This window comes from Phalacrocorax carbo, chromosome Z (assembly GCF_963921805.1).
Source record: "Phalacrocorax carbo chromosome Z, bPhaCar2.1, whole genome shotgun sequence".
Classification (NCBI taxonomy): domain Eukaryota; kingdom Metazoa; phylum Chordata; class Aves; order Suliformes; family Phalacrocoracidae; genus Phalacrocorax; species Phalacrocorax carbo.
This window is the reverse complement of record NC_087548.1, coordinates 20907497-20927396: the sequence shown is the minus strand read 5'-3', so window position 1 is coordinate 20927396 and position 19900 is coordinate 20907497. Positions and strand designations below refer to the sequence as shown.

Genomic DNA, 19900 nt, shown 5'->3' with positions numbered 1-19900 from the left:
AACTGAAGGCATGTCTGCATATTTGAATTAGGTAGGGTAAGTGGGTTAGACACGAGTGGTTCAAGTGTGCTTTTTAAAACATTTTCTGAACTGAAATCTTGTGCTTTCAAGCACAGGACACCAGTGGTGAGATGTGGAATGCAGAACTTTGCCTAACTTAGGTCCTGTACCGGTTATAATCATCTCTGGTTGTACTCCTAATGCTTTGTCTACCCATTATGGAAATCCTCCCTAAAGAAGTATGATGTATTTCTTTATACACAGCATGCAAATTCTATAAGGGATGGGACTGCTCCAGCTAGGAGAAGGCTTTGGGGGAACCTTGGAGCAGCCTCCTGCTGCTGCCGGGAAGGACACTGGGAGGTTTACGGCGGGTGACGGACTGACAACAGCTGCAAACGAAATCCTGGCCAGCTGCCGTCTGATGGAAAGACAAAACTACATCCGCGATGAGAGTCAACTCTGTCCCCGGGAGCTGGTGGCCATGGGGTGCCCTGCAGCCTCCGTCCTCGGCGGGCTTTAGGACGAGCGAGCAACAAAACCCGGCCTGGCCGCACGGCGTGACTTATGGCCAAGGTGGCCACCGCGTAGGCGGCCCAGCGCTGAGCCGAAAGGACCCTCCGCGGGGCAGGCGGCCGCGGGGAGAGCTGGGCGGCTGCTGCTCCCCGAGGGGCGGCCCGGGCGGCGGGGCGGCGCGCTGCCCCCCTCCCGTCCCCGGCCGCTGCTTCTGGAGCGGGGGCGGGAGGCGGGAGCAGCCGTGCTGTGAGGAGGCGGCCGTCGCGGGGCAGCGGGCGGGAAGCGCCGGGCCGCGGTCCGGCCCCGCCGCGGCAGCGGCATGGCGGGCGGGCCGGGGGCCAGGGTGCCCGCCGTTCTGCTGCTGCTGCTGCCGCCGGCGCTGTTGCTGGCTGCCGGCCGGCCGGCCGCCGCAGGTAGGGCTGCCCGCGGGGCGCCGCCATGGCGAGGGGCCCCGTGGCCTGCGGGACGGGCGGCCGGAAGGCACCTGCGCCGGGCGGGGGAAGGGGCGGCCCGGCGCGGCTGACCGGCAGCGCCCGGGCGGCGGCGGGTGGAGTGTGGCGCAGGGCCGGGCCGCGGTGGGGCTCGCCGGAGCGGGCTTGTCGCCGGCGGCTCGGCGGAGGGGAGCGGCCTGGCGGGGAGCGCCGCGGCCCCGGTGCCTGGCGGTGCCGGGGGGCTGATCGGGCCGCCGGCGCTTTGGCGCTCGGGGCTGTCTCTGCTGCAGGCGGCCGGGGCGGCGGGCATTTCTGTGAAGGTGTAGGTGTCCCCTTCCTTTAAAGTGACGGCCGAGCCTGTCAGCGCGGGTTTGAGCGGTGTTGGTGTCGGTTTCCCCTTCTACGGCGGAGATGCTGGGACTTCACATAGCTAGACTTTGTAATAAAACCAAGCAAACCCCAAGCAACGTAGATGAACCTCCCCCCCCCCCCCCCCTTTTTTTTTTTTTTACAATCACAACTAATATGTCACACAGAAAGCACTAAGGCACATGCAAGAATATTCCCTGTGATTCCATCCCCTGCCTTAGCATGCGTGTGAACTAACAGTTCCAACATTAAGGATCAGCCAGCAACTGCAGCTATCTTTTTTTTTGGCATCTGGATTTAGCTGTGGTATGTCTGGCTTTTCAGACATGCCAAGGGCCTGCAGCTCTTGCTGATGGTGATGCACGTAAAGGTACAGGTCTTGGGCAGTCACCAAAACCACTGGGACAGCCAAAAACTTCAGCTGGAAATTTCTTTTTTGTCTTGTTTTATATCTTCAAGTAAATTATAATTACAGCATCAAAGATTGGCAATCAGGCTTATTATTTAAATACCTTTTAAAATAATGGGCTAGCAGGCAGTTGCAGAAGTGTGCTTTTTCATAATCTTTGCGATCCCATGTGACAAGAATCAATTGCCACAACTCCATTTCTTTTGGAATTTTGAGTGGCTTGTCAGTTTTTGTGATTGCATGGTGTCTGTTTTCACTAGTTACAAATAAACTCCAAATGTTTAATTGTAACTTTAAAAAATAGTTTTCAGTTCTTCAGGGATTAATGAAGGCTGAAATGGTAGTTTTTCTTACAGGATTAATTTCAGATATTAGAAATGAAATACGCCTCTATTGTCTTTCCATGAGAGAATTTCAATGTGTGGAGCTCTTAAGTGTGTTCTCACCAATTTTGTGAGCAAAAAGCCTGCATGCAGGGTGGGGGAGGCTTTCTTTATTGCTCATAGAGGTGCCTCAGAGCTATCAGAGACAGCCGGGAGGTCTGATTGCCACTGAAATTTCTCTGGTAATAGTACCATTAGCTTAAATGTCATTATGAATTGTTTTGTCATTGATTTTGCTGGTAGTAATGTTAGGCCAACCAGTACTGCTGTGAAAATGTGAAGCTGACAATTCACTTTATGCCTCACTGTTGCAGTAGCGTCATCTATTCCCAGTGACGCAGGCAGTGCAAGGCAAAGCCAGAGCCAGAGGGTACATTTCCAAACTGCAACACAGGGGCATCAGCAACGCAGCCTGCTGCTTGTGCAAACTTAGGTGCGACAGTGCAGGATGCTCCGGCTGAGCTGCCTTCAAGCTGAGCTCTGCCAGGCCATGTGAGCTGGCATCTCTGCCAGGTGAGCTTGTTAAATTCCAGCTCTCTGCTCTTACTCCAGCTGCTGCTATAGCTATAGCTGGACCCAGACGTAGAGAGTTCCTGCTCCCAAAAGTCTTAGAGTGAAATGAAAAATCAGTCAAAGGCTGGAAGGAAAAAAAAAAGCACGAACAGCTTCTTATAGGCAGTGAACTGAAATTAAGTGTTAAGTGGTTTTCCCAGTTCTTCAGTGTGTTTCTGTGATAGCACCAAAAATTAACATCAGCTCTGTTCATTTGATGTTCAATGCTTTATTTTTTTTATCTGGAAATAATAGCATCTTTTGGGTTGGACAGACCTTTAAACATCAACATGTCTGGTATGTAAAGCATCTGTGGATGCAACACAAGGATGTTCCTCGCTGTGTACATTTGAGGTGAGCATAAGAGGCCTGGAGACTCTCACAGTGTTTGATTTACCCACAAAAATCTCACTGCAAATCCTACACTGAGAAAGTGTGAATCAACCCTGTGAATTCACTTTTCAATAATGGTTACATTAGCCTTAAAGGGCATTCCCAGTGAATCTGGCAACTTCCTTCTCCACTTCTGTTTTTGCCGTGCCCCTTAAGTTAGATCAGAGGACAAAGACGGTAGTAGAATGTTTTCATTATGAAGTGCCCTGTTTTGGTTCTTTGTTTTCTTTCTGTCATTCTGTGGCATTATTTCTGCTCTTTGCCTTTGTAGCAAAGCTTCATTAACCGAACTCCTGTTTTCTGGAGTATCAGCACTGTGGAGAGTAAGATTTGTAAGCAAACCATATTACCTAAGGTATTCTGTATTACTGATAGTGCTTTTCAGTCTCACCAGTTGAATTTGATCATGTCTGTGATGCAGCAACTACTGAGTTTAAAAAGGAACATTCAAAACATGGTTCTGTCTAGCTGTAAGAGAAAACGAAGAAGCCATAAGTGCATTTTTGTTTATGAGGATATATTTTCTGAAGGCTTTTTCCCCTCAGGTGAGTGTTAGTAATTGCTGCTGAAACAGACTCAAAGGAGGTTCACCTTTTCCTCCCCATGCAAAAGCGAGAGGCATCAAGATTCACTGTAAAAGGCAGGATTGTCATCAGCATCAGATTACACTTGTGTAAGAGCAGTCTTCATTTTGTCATGCTCATGAAGTTCTAGTTAGTACTTTAAAGTACTAACTAAAGTGCCCATTCAATCTAATTTTAATGGGCAGTCACACAAACTAAGGTTTTCTAACATGAGGTCAGATTTCAGTTAGAAACTTCAGAAAAATCAGTTGCAAATCTGATTCTTCACTGCTGTTCAGAAGCAAAAAAAGTAAATATGAAATTAAGAAAGTAATTACTGTCAAATTTTATTTTTCTAACTTCTACTTTACTTGAGCTTTGGATCACCAGAATTTATCATCTTTATTTCTAGAATATGCAGCTCCTGACAACTTCATGAAATCTATGACAATTTCTTTTACCATTTCCACTATATTTTAAAAAATAGTGACTTTTATCACTGATGTGCTACAAAGTATATGCAGACCTTTCCAAAGTTCCAACAAAATGTTAGCCATATAAGGTATTTTACCTGAAATAATTATTTTTCAGTGAGGACGCTTGATATAATGAATTCTTCTTTTTATCCTGTCTTCTTAGCAATTTTTTTATACCACTTGGAGAAGTCTATTTCAGAAGCTTTAGTATAAATTAATAACTTCTAATGTAATTCTATGCGAATGCTAGAAGCCAGTATCTGTTTCTCCAAAATATTTTTATGTACTCTTTAGTTAGGATTCTCCTATAGTCACAATGGTTTCAAACATATTACTGGCATGTTACAAGCATATTACTGGATGAAAGAAGGAAATACAGTTAGAGAAATAAACATACAAATAACAAAATTTCAGAGCAGATGCTTGTAGCATCTGAAAGAATCACTTTGGCTCAGGTGTTCTGATAAACGGTTCCAGCACAAAACTGAAATATGCTAAAGCTACAGACTTCTGTAGGAGTAGAGTCAGTATTTGTAGAGCATGCTAGGGAGTTCACTTTGGAGAGGACTGACAGCCCTTCTGGTGGTACAAGAGGTGATGTCTTGGACCTGGGTGCAAAGCTCTGCTAGCTGGAAGGAGCTAGAGAAACAGTTTGGTTCTGTGGGACAGCTCTAAGCATGTTTGTAGAGCAGAATGTAAGCCGAGCAGTACTTGCCAATGTATTTTTAATCACCCGTTATGCCTGTTTTTTGGCAGAGGGCTGTTAAAAGCTTCTTACATTGAGTTTCACTAATGTTCTCTTCCTTTTTAATCTATCTCCACTTGTGCTGTAAAATCAGGGTAAACAAGGCTTTTAAAAGTTATTAATATCACAACAGCTTATTTATATTTGGTATTAATAGGCTCTGAACACTTGCTTCCATCACTCAAATCCTATCCCAAGGAAGAGTCTTCCTATTATATCTACATTGGAGGTTGTGTGCTGTTTTTCCTGTAGTTTGGGAGAACAAAGTTGAGACCTACGTATTTTATCTCAACTACAGCAGAAACTATTTGGGACTTAAGGCGTCTCTCATTGTTTGCCCAGCACCTATGCATGAGGATCCTTCATGAGACTTCAAGCTGTACTTTTATATAGCCTGAAAGTATTTTTACTATGTAGAAACCTGCCTTCATCTCTAGATTGCACAACCCCTCCACCTCTCACTGGAGCACCCTAAAAGCCTTGGTGGTACAAAGAAATGTGTCAGTATGAAAAACAACTGCTCTGTTTTGAGAATGTAGGGAGAAGGGTTAGAGAGGCAGAGCTTCTCCTTGAACATCCAAAAGAGTTGAGAGTCAAAAACATACCTGAACTTGTCAACAGACAGACAGAACACCACTGTCAACTGGAAGATAAATATTTATCTGAGCTACCTGTGCAGTTTGGTTCCTGTTCCTCGTACAATTTAGTGAATGAGCTGCAGGGGACAAATCGTCAAGGTACAAGTCGCACCTGGACAATGGGAAGCTTATTCATTCGAATAACTAAAACAAGTGTTGCCTCCAGCTGGCGATGAAGTCAGTACCTCACCAGTCACAACTGCCCTTGGTGTGCGCTTGCTGCACTTTGAGTGTGCTGTTAGGAGAGGTGAATTAGCCTGTATTTTGACTTTGCATTTTTCACACAGAAAGATAAGGAACTTTATTTTCTTGAAGGGGCATTGTACAGTTGGTGTATCTTGGGAGGGATGTGCATCAAACTTTTAGCAGATGAGGACCGTCTCTGTCTTTGGGGCTCCTGGATACCAGTGCAGTATATGTCAGCAGTAGATGTTAAGACAGCAGGTTCAAAACGAGTGATGTGATTTCCCCCCCTTCCTTCTTTTAATTCCTTTTTATACAGCCAGCCTGTAGAGCTCACTGATACAGATTATTAGTGAGGCCACTGCAAGAACTGTGGTCTCAGCTGAGGAGTTAACTGTGGCACAGAAGTGACTCTTGTCTTGCAGTGGACAGCAAACAAGCCAACAACACCTCCTGGCATAGCAGTTCTGGAGTTTGGAGAGGATCCTGACTGAAAATACAGGGGCAATGTTAGACTTAATCCTTTAGTTTTGTAATTTTATCTTTAATGATAGTGTAGTAAAGGTAATGTAATGTAAAGGTAGTGTAATAGATTGCATGACTCCCCGCCCCCCTGCTGCTCCGTAAAACAAGTCATATATAGTTGTTTTCACATACAATTATTAGCAGGCTACATGGGAAAAGTTTGCCTGAGCAGCAGTAATTCTATGTCCTGATTATGACATTTATCGTAGTGTTGAAACCATAAGATCCAATATATTAGGTATGAAAAGTAGACAAATGGGTTTTTCTATGTCAGAAGGATTCAGGATGTCTGACTCTTCTTTTAAGTGTTATCTGCATTGTTTTTCCTTACAGTGTAGGCTTCTGGCCAAAATATTATCTTTAAAGGGCCCTGGCGCTGTTACCTCCTGAACATTTTGAAGACAAAAACATTGTCCAAATACTGTCTTACATGGCATCTACATAATTTTTCTTTTCTGTTTGGAGGTGAAAGTATGTATTTCAATTTTTTTTCCTATAAAAGGATGGATATTAGTGGCAGGGAAGAGATCTGGTAAAATGCCCTTCTTCTCTTTTTCATCTGGCATAAATGCAAAAATCTTTAAGGATTACATGAGTATAAAGGTCTTTCTGGGTTACTGGTTCAGGCACAGTAGGGAAGGCCTTTCCATATGACTTTCTTTGGGAGGAAGGTGTAATAGGGGTCCAGAAGGAAAGGGTTGAGATATGTGGAGCTTTGGCTTCTTCCTGTCCACGGTGGAGACCAAAAGGGGTTGAGCAGACATGAAGTCTGCATTAAATTACTTCCAATTAAGATGTGAATGTGGAGTTGTGATTCCAAGATCACTTTTCTTCCTTATGATCCCTGTGCATTGCTGAGAAGTGACATAGTCTAGTCTGAAATGAGAAATACTGACAGAAAAAAAGGGGAAAAAAAACCGAAAAAAAATTTCTTTCAGTCAGCACTTTAGCTTTGATTTTGTTGGATGGATGTGCATAGCTCATGACAACTGTAGTGACTCTGAGTTTGGTTTCTTGTAGATATGTTTCCGGGGTTGTTAGTTTTGGTAGTGGAGAAGAGACAAGGCTGCTATTGCTTTGTGCTTTGAGTACAGAAACCAAGAGAAAAATTATTCAAGGTGTAGGTGTTAGCTGAATTTGATGATGTTTTTAACACTAAAGAATGAAAGCTGAACAAAAGGTTAAACGCCAGCCTAATGCCACGGCTAGATGATGAGTGAAGAACCTTTTCCTCTGTGATTACGAAGGCTTTTGCTGTGCCTGCCCTGGTTTCTCATGGTTACTTCTAAGAAAGATGTTGTGGACAGAACCAGTCAGGAATGTTCAGTAAAATTACTTGAAGCGAAATTCTCAAAACTTTGACTTGCCATATAAATGTTACCTGTTATGACGCAAGTATTAGGAGGGATTTATAGCCCCAATGTGATATTTCTAGTCAGAGTGAGGGTTGGTGAGAAGTGAGAGAGGTGGGAACCACAAATTAGTCAGTGACTCAGGTTGAAGAGACCTTTAAACTGGCATCTCAAGTGATTATGCCTCTATTTTTTTGAACCTTTGTGTATTTTTGTCCATTAAGGGACATTACAGCTGGTGTAGATCTGGCTCTTATTCTCAGCTGCTCCCACATGTCTTTTTCCTTTGAGGCATAGGGCTGTTAAAGAATAGATCATCTGCCCAGGCAATCCATAGGAATCACTTCCTATATGATATGCTGAATTCACCTGTTCCAGTAGCAAGGGAGCTTAAAAGCTGGTATTGTTGGCTGAACTCCAATACTTTCCATACAGTATGATTGACATCAGATGGTCCAGGACAAAATGTCCCCTTTTCTAAAGCTGGGGCACTGACTCATTTTGAGGTCACTTGTAACATGGTTTCAGCCAGAAATAATTTTAAAATGTCTGCTTTGCAGGAACTTGATTCCTCTACTATAATAACATGCTGCTTAGTTTGGTGGGTACTGAAGCAGAAATCATGCCAAGGCACTGTAGGTGGTCTTGGACCAAGATCTCATTTAGTGCTGGATCAGTGCCTAGGCTGATGTTGAGTTTCCTGCCCCACCATCAGTGATGGATTCTGACTCTGAAGTATTTTATGGAAGGCAAAAGCTTTAACTTACATTTCTTTTTTCTTTTCCAGGAAATTCATATTTAGTATAAACACCAAACTGTTTCCCAGTGGCACACCACAAAATATTGACTCTGCAACTTCATTTCTAGTTATTCTAAACTGCAGTTAGTATTCCATGGATAAGTTTATCTTTCTGCTCAATTGCTTCCCTCAAAATCCAATGGTTTTTCCCACATACTTGAGTCTAATGAGAATTTGATGTTTTTAAAAGTTATTTTCAAGTTCCATCAGCAGTCATTAGTTTTTATTCAGAAATTCACCAATGAAATTCGGGGGCTGTGTTACAGTGATCATAATGAAACTTCCAGGACATTAACATCTGTGAAAGCTTTGGATTTAATGTGTTAATTTCTGAGGAACTTCGCTGATATGACTTAATGAAATCTTTTAGTTGCCAGTTCCATAGGTGTGCTAGGATGTAATGTAGCAAACCAAATGTAACTGCTGTGTGGAGTCTCAGCAGGGTGAGGAGAAGGGTCTGTCTTCTCGAGGTGGAACCTTCTTGTACTCATAACATTATATTGATGTTCTGATGTTTCTACAATGGCTGAAGGAAACGGAGTAATCTTTTGATTAAGGTAGGTTATCTCAGACAGCTAGGGTATGCTTCCTGTGATCTTCAGGAAGGTGGTATCTCAGTGCCTCACTTGCTGGCATGGAGGTCAGGAGACTCCTCTCCCTTACCTGTGTTATTGGGTCCGAGGCAATATAGGGTAGGGAGCATCTCTTATAGTCCATCTGTAATGATACATAGAACAGTGACATCCTAGCCACTGCCATAATATGAATTTACCATTATAGAAAAACTAAAAACATTTAACCTGTTTCCTGGCTTACAAGTAAAATTTAATCCTGACTTATAGTGGGGGTTTGTCTAAAGTTCTGTTATTCCAATACTTGCTTTAAAAGGGAGGTAGGCCTTTATTAACACCACAGTAATAACATTTCTATATATAAAAAAAGCATTGGTCCTCTTACTGTGTAGATTTATGGAAGACCTGTAAGGTATATTAGAGCTGTTTCATGAAAGCTTCTTTTATGCTAGAAGTAAACTGGTGGGGAAGAATTCCGTTTTGTCCAACTTGGAACCAATTTTTCTGTGCACAGTGGTGACTCTTCCTTTGCAAAATATGTGTACTTCATAGTAATCTAAAAATCTTTCCTGTGTTTCTCTGGGTACTTAATGTAACACACTATTACACAGCTTTTGACTGTGGGGTTTGCTGAAATCTTATTCTTGGGAAAGTCACCTAAAATTTTTAAGTATACTACAGCCAATTTTTGGATACTATTAGTGATTGTTTCATGAAACAGATGGTTAACAAGACCTTTGATTTGGTAATCTGTGCTGTGCAGAATCCAGTTCTGAATCTGATTTAAAGCCAGACTTCGTAAGAGTCACCAGAGTGTGTTAGATTCAGCAGAGGGACAGCTAATGTAGAGACAAGAATAATTAAACCTCAGAAGTCCTCTGCAGTTATGCTTAATTTTAAAAAGAACTGTGTTAAAATGAGAAAGTTGTCTCAGAATGAAGCTAAAAGCTGCAAAATAAATATTTAGCTGGCGGTGTCCTCGAAGAGTTGTGTCCAAACACAGCTGAAAGCATCGTAAACCCTGGCAGATTTAATGTGAGACTAGGCAGGCCTGAAAAAAAAGTAAGGTCAGGGATCAGCTAGCTGAAAGAATCAAAGCTTTTACTAAATCCTCTTAAATACATCAAGAACAAATACCCTGCAGAGGGTCTGTGCAGCCAGTTGATTAAGTTATCAGTGTAAGAGAAGCACTCAGAAAGGGCATGGCTACTGCAGAGAAGCTAAACGAAATGGTGTTTACTGCTAATGGGGAAGATTCCCAAACTGAAATTCCTTTTTTGAGGGAGGAACAGGGGGTTGACCTAAAAAAAGCTCTGGGATGAAATTGTCTACTTGCTAAGGGTAATATCTGATCTCATGCTTTAAACTCCCTGGATACCTGAAGCCTGGAGGGTGGCAAATTTTATGCCAGTGTTTAAAACAAGAAGACCAGAGGACATCCGTACCATTTAAATTTATAGATATCGTAACAAAGGATAAAAGTCACAGAAGTAAGTAGGATCAGCTTGGGAAGAGTTAGTAGGGTTTCTTAAAAGATAGGTTCTGCTTTGCAAACCTCTTGGAGTTTTCTTGATGGGTGCAGGAAAGATGGTCAAGATTTAGATTCCCAAAAGGCTTTTGGTAAGGTTTGACATCAAAAGGCTTTTGAGCAGCCATTGGATAGGAATGCAGGGCTTTATATATTAAGCAATGGATTAAAAGATAGGAGGAGGGGTAGATGATAGCTTTTTTTTTTGTATAGGAGGGAAGTTACCAGAGTTTCTGAGGGTTTGGTCTTGGGATCTGTGCTGTTCAGTATAGTAATAACAGGGATGGTAAAGGCAGTGAGCAGTGAGATGGGTGAGTTTCCTGGTTTACTCTTCAGGGCAGTAAAGAGAGGAGAAGAGAATGAAGTGTTGCAGGAGGCCTGTACAGAACTGAGTGACTGGGCAACAGGGCAGCGGGGGTGGTTGGAGGCTGCATACATGAAACAAGAGGACACTTCAGCCTGGAAGAGAAATGGGTGAGAGCATGTGAAAGAGTCATGTAGATGGCAGAACACCAGATGGGGACTTCCTATCAGAGATGACAGGGTATCTGTGATGGAGATGTAAGAGCATGTTGTAAATGAAGATGTGTCCAAAGAGAAACTAGAGGAGTACTTCAGAGAGAAATCCTTTGGCAGTTACAAAAATAGACTGACTGTGACAAGCTCAGGAAAACACCTGAAACAAAAAACTATTTGGAAGACTATATGAAGGAAAGTATTAAATGTGATTGCACTGTTCTTACAATTCCCTATTGTCACTGTTGGAGGTAGAATACTGGACTGTATTCACTCCTCGTCCGTACTGGTATGGCCATTGGTCTCTTATCCAGTTGCTTGGACAGATGAATTTGGTATCTGAGATCGATTTTCATTCATATTTAAGTAAGTATATAGAGAGTTAATATAAGGGGTTTTATATGTATTTTGTTGTAGATAAGAAAGATTTTTTGTGTGTGTGACCGTATGTCCTGTTTGTTTTCTTTCAGTATCATTTTACGGTGATAGCTTTGTGCAGTTGAACACAGCAGAAGCATCCTCTCAGACATCCTTACAGCTGCGGTTTCGAACAAGCAAGCAACATGGACTGATTTTTCTTGCAGCGGGGAAGAAGGATTATTGTTTAATGGAGCTACACTCAGGAAATGTACAAGTACGGTTAATAACTATAGCTAAAAAGAATTCTGTAGCCTGTATTGTTTAGTGTTTTTCTTCAAGGTGTTGTCTATAACAATTCTCACAGTTTGTATTAAAAAAAAATGGAAAAATCACATAATTGATAATTTCAAAATATGGTATTTCTTACAATCATAGTTACTAAAATTGGCCTCTAAAAGCCTTTGAGATCTATAGATCTTAAAGTCAAGATCATTGTATTCAAAGCATGATGTTCAGTAAAGGCAAAATTTCAGTTTTTATGATGTAGAAAATGTTTGGATCCAAATAATAGTTTTCCTGCAAGGTAAGTCCTTGAATGGTCATTGTGACTTGTGTTCTCAGGAGTTGTTGGTCCTAGCAGAACTGCAGAGGAGTCTGTTCCCTCTTCTGCAATTATTCAAGTCATATTGATGACGGAAAGTAAACATACACAAAATTTTAGTGGGATTTTACTTTTAAAATTGCATTTTGTAAATTATGTACTTAATATGGAAATTTATTAAAATTAATCTATTAACGATATATTAATACTTGATTGTGAAAAATATCACTTTGGATTTTGATAGTTAAAATTCTGTCTCTTGCAGCTGAGAATTAACTTTGGCGTGGGGGAACGAGTACTGCATTCTCAGCAAAGATCTCAGCTGAATGATTTAGCTTGGCACCTGGTTGAACTACACCATGAACATGATAATGTCACGTTGGTAATTGATAAACATGATAGAACTAGTGCAAAAATGCCTGGAATTCTCTATGAATTAAACATTGATTATGGATTCTACATAGGTGGTACTAATAAACTTGATGTTCCCTACCTTGTTGGAGCACTGCCCAATTTCCGAGGATGTATTGATGATGTGTTGTTCAATCAGCTAGACATTCTGATGCCTCTGAGACCTTCTCCTGGCTTTAAAAATGTCCATGAAGTTTCAGTGGGGTGCAGTGATGAATTCTTTGCAGGTGAAGATGAACCCATTAGTTTCTTCAGTTCCAGATCCTATGTTTCTTTCCCATCATGGAATGTTGATGATGAGGTAATCTTGGAGTATGCATTGCAAACCTCAGCTGCATGTGGCTTGCTGCTTTACCATCCTGGGCAAGGGGGAGATTTCATTGCAATGGAAATGGAAGATGGATTAATTAAGGCCTATGTGGGAAAATATAAAAGTAGAACCCAGCTTTCCTCTCGTAGGCCTGTCAATGACAGTCATTGGCACTACATCGAACTGAAATTTACTGCAGAATATTTGCAGCTGACACTGGATGAAGAAACTGTGAAAAAATCATTGCCTACTGACAGCAAGCTGCCACTTCTGAAGGGGTCTCTCTTTATAGGTGGTGTAGATGACAGCACACGATCAGAAGTGATTAAGTTAGAGCTAACTTCAGTGTCTGGGAAGTATGCCAGAGGAGGGTCCTTCAAAGGTTGCTTAAGAGATCTGAAAGCCAATTCAGAAAAGAAATCGCTGAAGAATGTTCTGGTAACAAAGGACATTTCAGCTGGATGTGAAACAGAGAGTGCTTTTAATATAAGTCTTTCTTTAGAGTTGGCTGTAAAGAACCCTACTGTGAAAGCAGCCCCAACGTTTGCCATTTCCTCTGAAAGCTCTGTCTCTCTGGGCAAGGAAGACAAAAGCCACGTTTTAGTTCTAAGTAACTTGATTGTGCTAGAGGGCGGACAAGCTTCACTTGAATCCAAACATATTAAAGTCGACTTAGACTTTCAGAAATTAGGGATTAATCAGTCACAAATTCTTTTTGAAATAAAGGAACCACCCTCTCATGGAGACTTGAAACTAGATGTTGAACCAGCTCAGGAGGTAAATACATTTACTATGCAGGACGTGTGGCAGGGGAAGATTCTTTATGTCCATGATGGCTCTGAGGACACTTATGATTATTTTAATTTCTCCATTTCTACCAGCAGTGAGAAGATTGTGCCTGCATATCTGCAAGGAAATGAGCAGCATGTGTTTAGCATTACTGTTACTCCAGTAAATGATGCGCCTGAGATCACACTTCCCAAGGGGAACTTGCTACTTCTCTTAGAGAACTCAAAGAAACGTTTGACTAGTGATCTGATAAAAGTTCTAGATAAGGATACAGATCCTGTCGATCTCAGTCTTTCAGTGCTTGGAAATCTGAATGCAGATGCAGGATTTTTAGAAAATTCAAAGCATCCTGGAAAAGCTATTACTTCTTTTTCTAATCAGGACTTAAGAGAAGGCAATATTTTCTTTGTCCATACAGGCGTCAAGAACTCAAGGATTGTTATGAGGGCGAGTGATGGTGAGAAAGTGAGCAACGCTGTTGTGTTACGTGTCATGGCAGTTCCTTTGGATTACAGAGTTGTCAACAACTCAGGAGTAAAACTACTCCAAGGTGTTACAGCTCTGATCACACCTAGACATCTATCAGTAGAAACAAATGCCGACCTCCAGCAGCTGGAGGTACGGTATGAGATCACAGAGCCACCTGAATTTGGGGAAGTCCAAAGGCAGCATTCAAGGGGGGAATGGAAGCGAGTCAACTGTTTTTCTCAACGCTCTGTTCAGCGTAGCCGTGTGAGATACTGTAGTACTTTTAAAGAAATTCAGCTGGAAAATGTTACTGACCAATTTAAATTCAAAGTTAGCATAGGAAACAGAATCAGTGAAGAGCATGTGTTTCCCATCAAAGTGAAGTGGTTAAGGTACAGTTTATTGAAACATGCTCCTCTAGAAATTGAAAAATCAAAAAAGAAGTACTTGAATTCAGACAATCTTTTTGCTGTGATTGTAGATCTAGAAATACCTGAGGATGAGCTACATTTCAAATTGCTGTCCCTACCGAAGAATGGACAAATACTGCTTAATGACCAGCCTTTGAAAAAAGATTCAGTCTTTAGCCAGAAAGATATTACTGATCAAAAAGTGGCATATGAATTAATCAGAAGATACCATGAGGACAGCCATGATTCATTTAGATTCCTTATTTCTACTAAGTACATAGAATCAAATTTATACGACTTTGAAGTCCACATCAAATCAGATTTCAGAAACATTCTTTTGACTAACAATGGCCTAACTGTTACTGAGGGTGAAGGAGAGTTAATAACAAGCACAAAATTGTTTGTGCAAACACCAGATAATAAAACTTTCCAATATACAGTTACACAGTTTCCTAAGCATGGGAAATTAAAACTCATTAATTTTTCAGGCTCATCTGAGAGTAATGACAATCTCACCACTTTCACTAACAAAGATATAACTGATAAGCGCCTTATGTATGTTCATGACGATTCTGAGACGGCATTTGATGAATTTCTTGTCAGAGCTTCCAGTGAAGAGTCAGGAAAGCGGCCAAATTTTGATCCAGAAGCAGAACCTTTGTCAGTAGAAATTAAATTCAACATTTCTATCCAGCTGAAGAATGATGAGAAACCAATACGTGTAATTGATAAGATATTTAACATAGTGAGAAATGGGCAGCGATTATTAACTTTGACAGATCTCTGCTATCATGATCCTGATTCTGATTTTGATGATGGACAGTTGCTATATACTAGACGTGGCATTTCCAATGGGGACTTGGTGCTTACAAATGATACTTCGCACAGACTCTACCAATTCAAACAAGCAGACCTGGAGCAAAAGCAAGTCCTATTTATACACCGCGGTGCAGATTTTGGGCGTTTTGTGCTCTTTGTGACAGATGGCAAGCACTATACCTCTCTGCTTCTGGAAGTTAGTGCCACTGATCCTTATGTTAGGTTGGCAAATCATACAGGCTTGTTGGTTCAAAAAGGAAAAGAGGAAACTATTACAACAGCTAACTTAAGCGCTATTACAAACCAAGACATCAGAAATGATATTGAGATTACATATGAGATACTCTCTTTCCCAAAGTATGGAGGAATATATATAAATAATCTACTGATGGATTCCTTTACTCAACTTGATCTGATAAAGGGGTATGTGACCTACAAGCACGATGACAGTAACAACCTTATTGACACATTTAACTTTACGGTCCATGCTAGAGATGTCCATCTGGATGCTGGAGTGCATGTTCGCATATATTTGGAAAGTCATCAGTGGCCGCCAAGGATTGTGAACAAAAACAATCTGTTAGTTGAAGAAGGAAAACCAGTTAAAATCAGTAAAGGAAAACTACAGGTAAGTCAACTGTGTTGTCCATTTTTCCAACCTTGTAGCAAATTTTCCTCACTGCTTTCTCAGCCATTGCAATGTCTTTAGTCTCTGTTTTTTCTTTAACTTATTTTGATTGTCACTAACATGACTGCTAGTTCTGGATACTTAATTCTGGACAGACTAACACCAGCAAGCTTCCTCTTCTAGAAAGGAAATGGGTTATGTTAAAGAAAAAGACTGCCCATAGTCTTTGGCTTCATTACATATTGATGCTTAACTCCAAAGTTAAGCTTTGGAGATGCCACACTTGTATATTTGTTTTAATTACGACAATTGTTTGTACTTGATGTTTGTGCATCATTCTTAGTTGAGCTGGTAGGAAATGCCAAGGATGAAAGAAGTTTGTTTCATTAAGTTTGGAGCTAGCCCAGTTAACAATGTCTGAGGATTGCATCCAAAATTTTAAAAACATCAAGTCACAAACCTGAGGTCATTTCTCTTTGGTTAATATTTTCCTCCCCATTGTGTGTAGCCTTTCAGTAACCACCGCGAGGGGGCTCTGGCAACACATGGCTGTGCTGCTGAAAACCTTGTTTCAAGCAGGGGTCTGCAGTGCTTAGGCTGTTGGTCAATTCAGCAGTGTGTTCCTTTCTAAAATTTACAAATTTGTGGCTACAAAACACTCCGATGCAACATTATTTAAGAAGTCTACTTAAAGTATTACTGTATTGTATTAGGAATTTGCAGATATACCATGTAACCCAAACAAGGAATGCTAATTAATTAGACAGACAATCCAAGGGGTAAAAGTGAAAAATTCAGACGAGAACTAAAGAATTTATCCCAATTCTGTTTAAATAATTTTGGGGTATGTTTTTAAATTTAAGGTCATTCATGAAAACAGTTCTCCATCTGAGATTGTGTTCACAGTAAGACAGCTTCCAGTACATGGATACATTCGGAAGTTTTCCTCAGAAGAAAGTTATCTTGGTGCTGACCAAAGGCCAGTTTTGAGCTTCACACAGCAAGATGTTGATGAGGGCAAAGTTCAGTATGTGCAGACAGTTTCTGACCAGCTAGATGACCGTTTTTCTCTGGATGTGACCAACGGTGTCCGAACAGTGAGTGGAATAGAGATCTCTGTAGACATCATCCCCAGAATAATTCCCCTGGAAGTACAGAACTTCACAGTAATTGAAGGGGGCTCAAAAGCCCTGGTGGAAGACTATCTAAAAATTTCTAGTAGACACTTTGCAGGGCTCAGCTGTGAATTTATTTTAATTGAGCAGCCGAAACATGGGTATGTTGAAAACTCTCGTGTTCCTGGACTAAAGTTAACCACGTTTACCAGAAAACAGGTAATGCATTTAGAGCTTTGCTGTAGTCACGATTAATTTTTTGTATTGCTAAAAGCTAATTTTTGCCTGCAGTGGGACAACTTGGTGGGAGGGGGTAAGATACATGAGTTTGAGCTTTATTCTGGTCTTGTACCAAGGATCTTTCTGCAGTTGCTAGCTGATCATTTGGGGTGGGGAGGGAGGGTGCCTTGTTGTTGTGAACCACATTATTTCCTCGTGAGCCACTGGTCACACAGACTTGTGTGCTATAATCACAGTAGACAGGTGGGCCGCTCAGGCAGAGTTGTTGATACTCTGGAAACCTAAGACAGGCAGTCTGTGGGTACATTTTGAAAAGACCAGAGGAAATGTTGTATAGAATGAACAAGGAAAAAAGTGTGAAAAAATTATTATTTTAGGTCATGTCTTTGCTCACAGAGAGCTAGTGTATGCATAACAAGCTAATTTTCGGTCTTTTAGCTGTAAGAAGCAAAACTGTGTCATAAGTCACCATCTGTTAATACTATGTTCAGTTTATAGTTTCCAGGAAACATTGTGGTAAATATAGTGGGATTGGATTTTCCATTTTCCCTTCAGGGGGCAGGGGAAATGCCAAGACTGGCAAGTTAAGATATTCTGGCTAGAGGAATGGATAGATGAGCTGTAAAATTTGCTGTTGTGAATGGAACAAAGGCAGAGGTACAGATCAGATATGAACATAAATAAAGTCTTGGAGTTCATAAAAAGTTGAGGCAATAGATAGAGAGGGGCATGCCTAGACTTGAATATTTTTGGCTTTTTAATGTGGCATTCATTTTCTTTTAGCCTCTTTAATTTTTTAGGTTGTTATATTTTTCAGGTTGTTATATTTTTCAGGTGGAACAAGAATTAATCTACTACATTCATGATGACAGCGAGGAACTGATGGACAATTTTACTGTGATAGTAAATAACACAGAATTGTGGAAACAAAGCATGCCCCAAACTGTATTTGTAACAGTAACTGCAGTAAATGATGAAACTCCTGTTATAAAAGTGAACAGAATTCTTCGGGTATGTTTGTCAACATCTTGAAATATTAAAATTATTTCTAACCTGGTACTATTTAGTTCACCATCATTGCCAGAGTATTAGGTTTGTCTCTGGTGGGATAGTCCATATAACAAATGGTGGTCCTGGGATTTAAATAAATTAGTGTTAATGAAGGGAGGCAGTACATTGGTAATATATATTTGGGGAGATTCTAGTCATCATTAAGAACATTTTCTGCTGTTGTAATGTAAAGTTTATCTAGAAGGCTGACTGAGCTTTCTTTTAATCTTACAGATACATCATGTCTCTTGGACTGATATAGGGCTTGTGGGGTGGGATGGCTTGCACCTGGGTCATTGCTGTGTTTTAGTGTTGTTTCCTAGGGTGTCTTGAGGGCTTTTAATGAACATGGTAGCTTAGAAAAGTACCAAGGGTAGTGATGATGAGGGTGCAAAGGTCTCACTGTTGTCTTTGCACAGCCTTCAGGCACTGTGCCTCTTGCCATTAAGTGGCAGAGGGTCAGACCTCCTGAGGTGCGTTCTGCTGCCTGCTCCTTTCTGGTTCTCCAGTGGGACAGGACAAGAGAAGAGAACAGCATTCTCATTGGCACTTCATTAGAGAATTGAGTATTTGTTGGGTCTTTCTGATTCAAAACAGGAATGTTCTCTTCTTTAAAAGTTCCTGATAAGGATAATACAATGCGATCTGTGACAATCTAGGCTGTTAGAGGTCATCAAAATATTAGCGCAGACACTGAAGCTATTACTGTGTGATACTGTGAGTTAAAAAAAGGATATGCTAACTTGTTTATAACTACCCCACTCCAAATTCCTGAAGAAAATTTTATAATTGTTGATTGATGCTACCTTTTGCTCTTAACAAGCATAACTGGCTTATAAATATTTTGATCTTTGAAAAAAGTCACTACTGTCATTTCAGTTTCAGTGCTTTTTCAGGCTTATTTCTTTGTTTCTTTATAGGGTTGTTGTTTGTGTTACAATAGCACTCAGTAACCAGAACAAATTTATTATGGAGGCTGTGCCTATATAAACCAAAAAGATCTCACGTGTAAAGGCTTCCTGTCTGAGATGTGATTACATGACTCTGAAAAGCAGAATGAAATGGGTATGGGTCAGCTAATGAACATGTGGTCACAGTAAACCAGGTGAGAGGTATCAAGACAGAGAAGGTATTTAGGAATAGGTTTGAAAGAAGCTAAGCAGGGTATTTTGAGGCAACATCATCCCCAGTGCTGTATGATTCAGTTTGCAAATTGGTGGCACCTAAAACATGCGTTCAATTTTACGTATTTAGTTGTGCATTGCAGAAGGAGAATGGATTACTGTTAAAGATGATAATAACCTTGTGCTGTGTATTTAGGCTTTTCACATGAGAAAAGACATAATTTTTAAACAGCAATAGTGGTGGTATTGTGCAGCTTTGCAGCCACAGCAGGTAGTTGTGATAATCCGCAGATCCCACAACACAAGACACCCTCCCCTGTGCAGAGTTGGCTGGCAGAAGGGCAGACTCCACAAGCATTTGGGTGGCACAGAGTAAAACCTTCCCTGGTTATAGGGATTACAGTGGTACTCTACAGACATGAGCACAGCATGCAGTAATGCTTGTCTAGTTGCAGACGAGAGGGATATATGTCCAGTCAGAGATTTTTCTCTGTCTCCTTCCTGGTGCATTGCTGGCATTGAACTGCAGTCTGTTAACAGAACTGAGGCTATGCAGTGCACTGCAAGGCAGCATATGGATTGACTTCCCAAGAACAATGATAACACAGTTTAACCTAGCCAAAAT

At 41.1% G+C, this 19900-nt stretch overlaps 1 protein-coding gene across 3 annotated transcripts in view; it reads left to right on the top strand.

The window, feature by feature from the left end:
- Nucleotides 1-748: 748 nt before the first annotated feature.
- Nucleotides 749-19900, top strand: part of LOC104052922 (chondroitin sulfate proteoglycan 4-like) — a 40885-nt gene continuing 21733 nt past the window's right edge. The window contains exons 1-6 of one of the 3 annotated variants that reach the window (XM_064438991.1): nucleotides 749-929; nucleotides 11206-11316; nucleotides 11421-11584; nucleotides 12177-15746; nucleotides 16610-17080; nucleotides 17936-18112. In XM_064438991.1, the coding sequence (XP_064295061.1) occupies nucleotides 836-929; nucleotides 11206-11316; nucleotides 11421-11584; nucleotides 12177-15746; nucleotides 16610-17080; nucleotides 17936-18112 (4587 nt within the window). In that variant the 5' untranslated portion in view covers nucleotides 749-835. The remainder of the gene's footprint in view (nucleotides 930-11205; nucleotides 11317-11420; nucleotides 11585-12176; nucleotides 15747-16609; nucleotides 17081-17935; nucleotides 18113-19900) is intronic. The other 2 variants (XM_064438992.1, XM_064438994.1) reach the window with 2 other exon arrangements.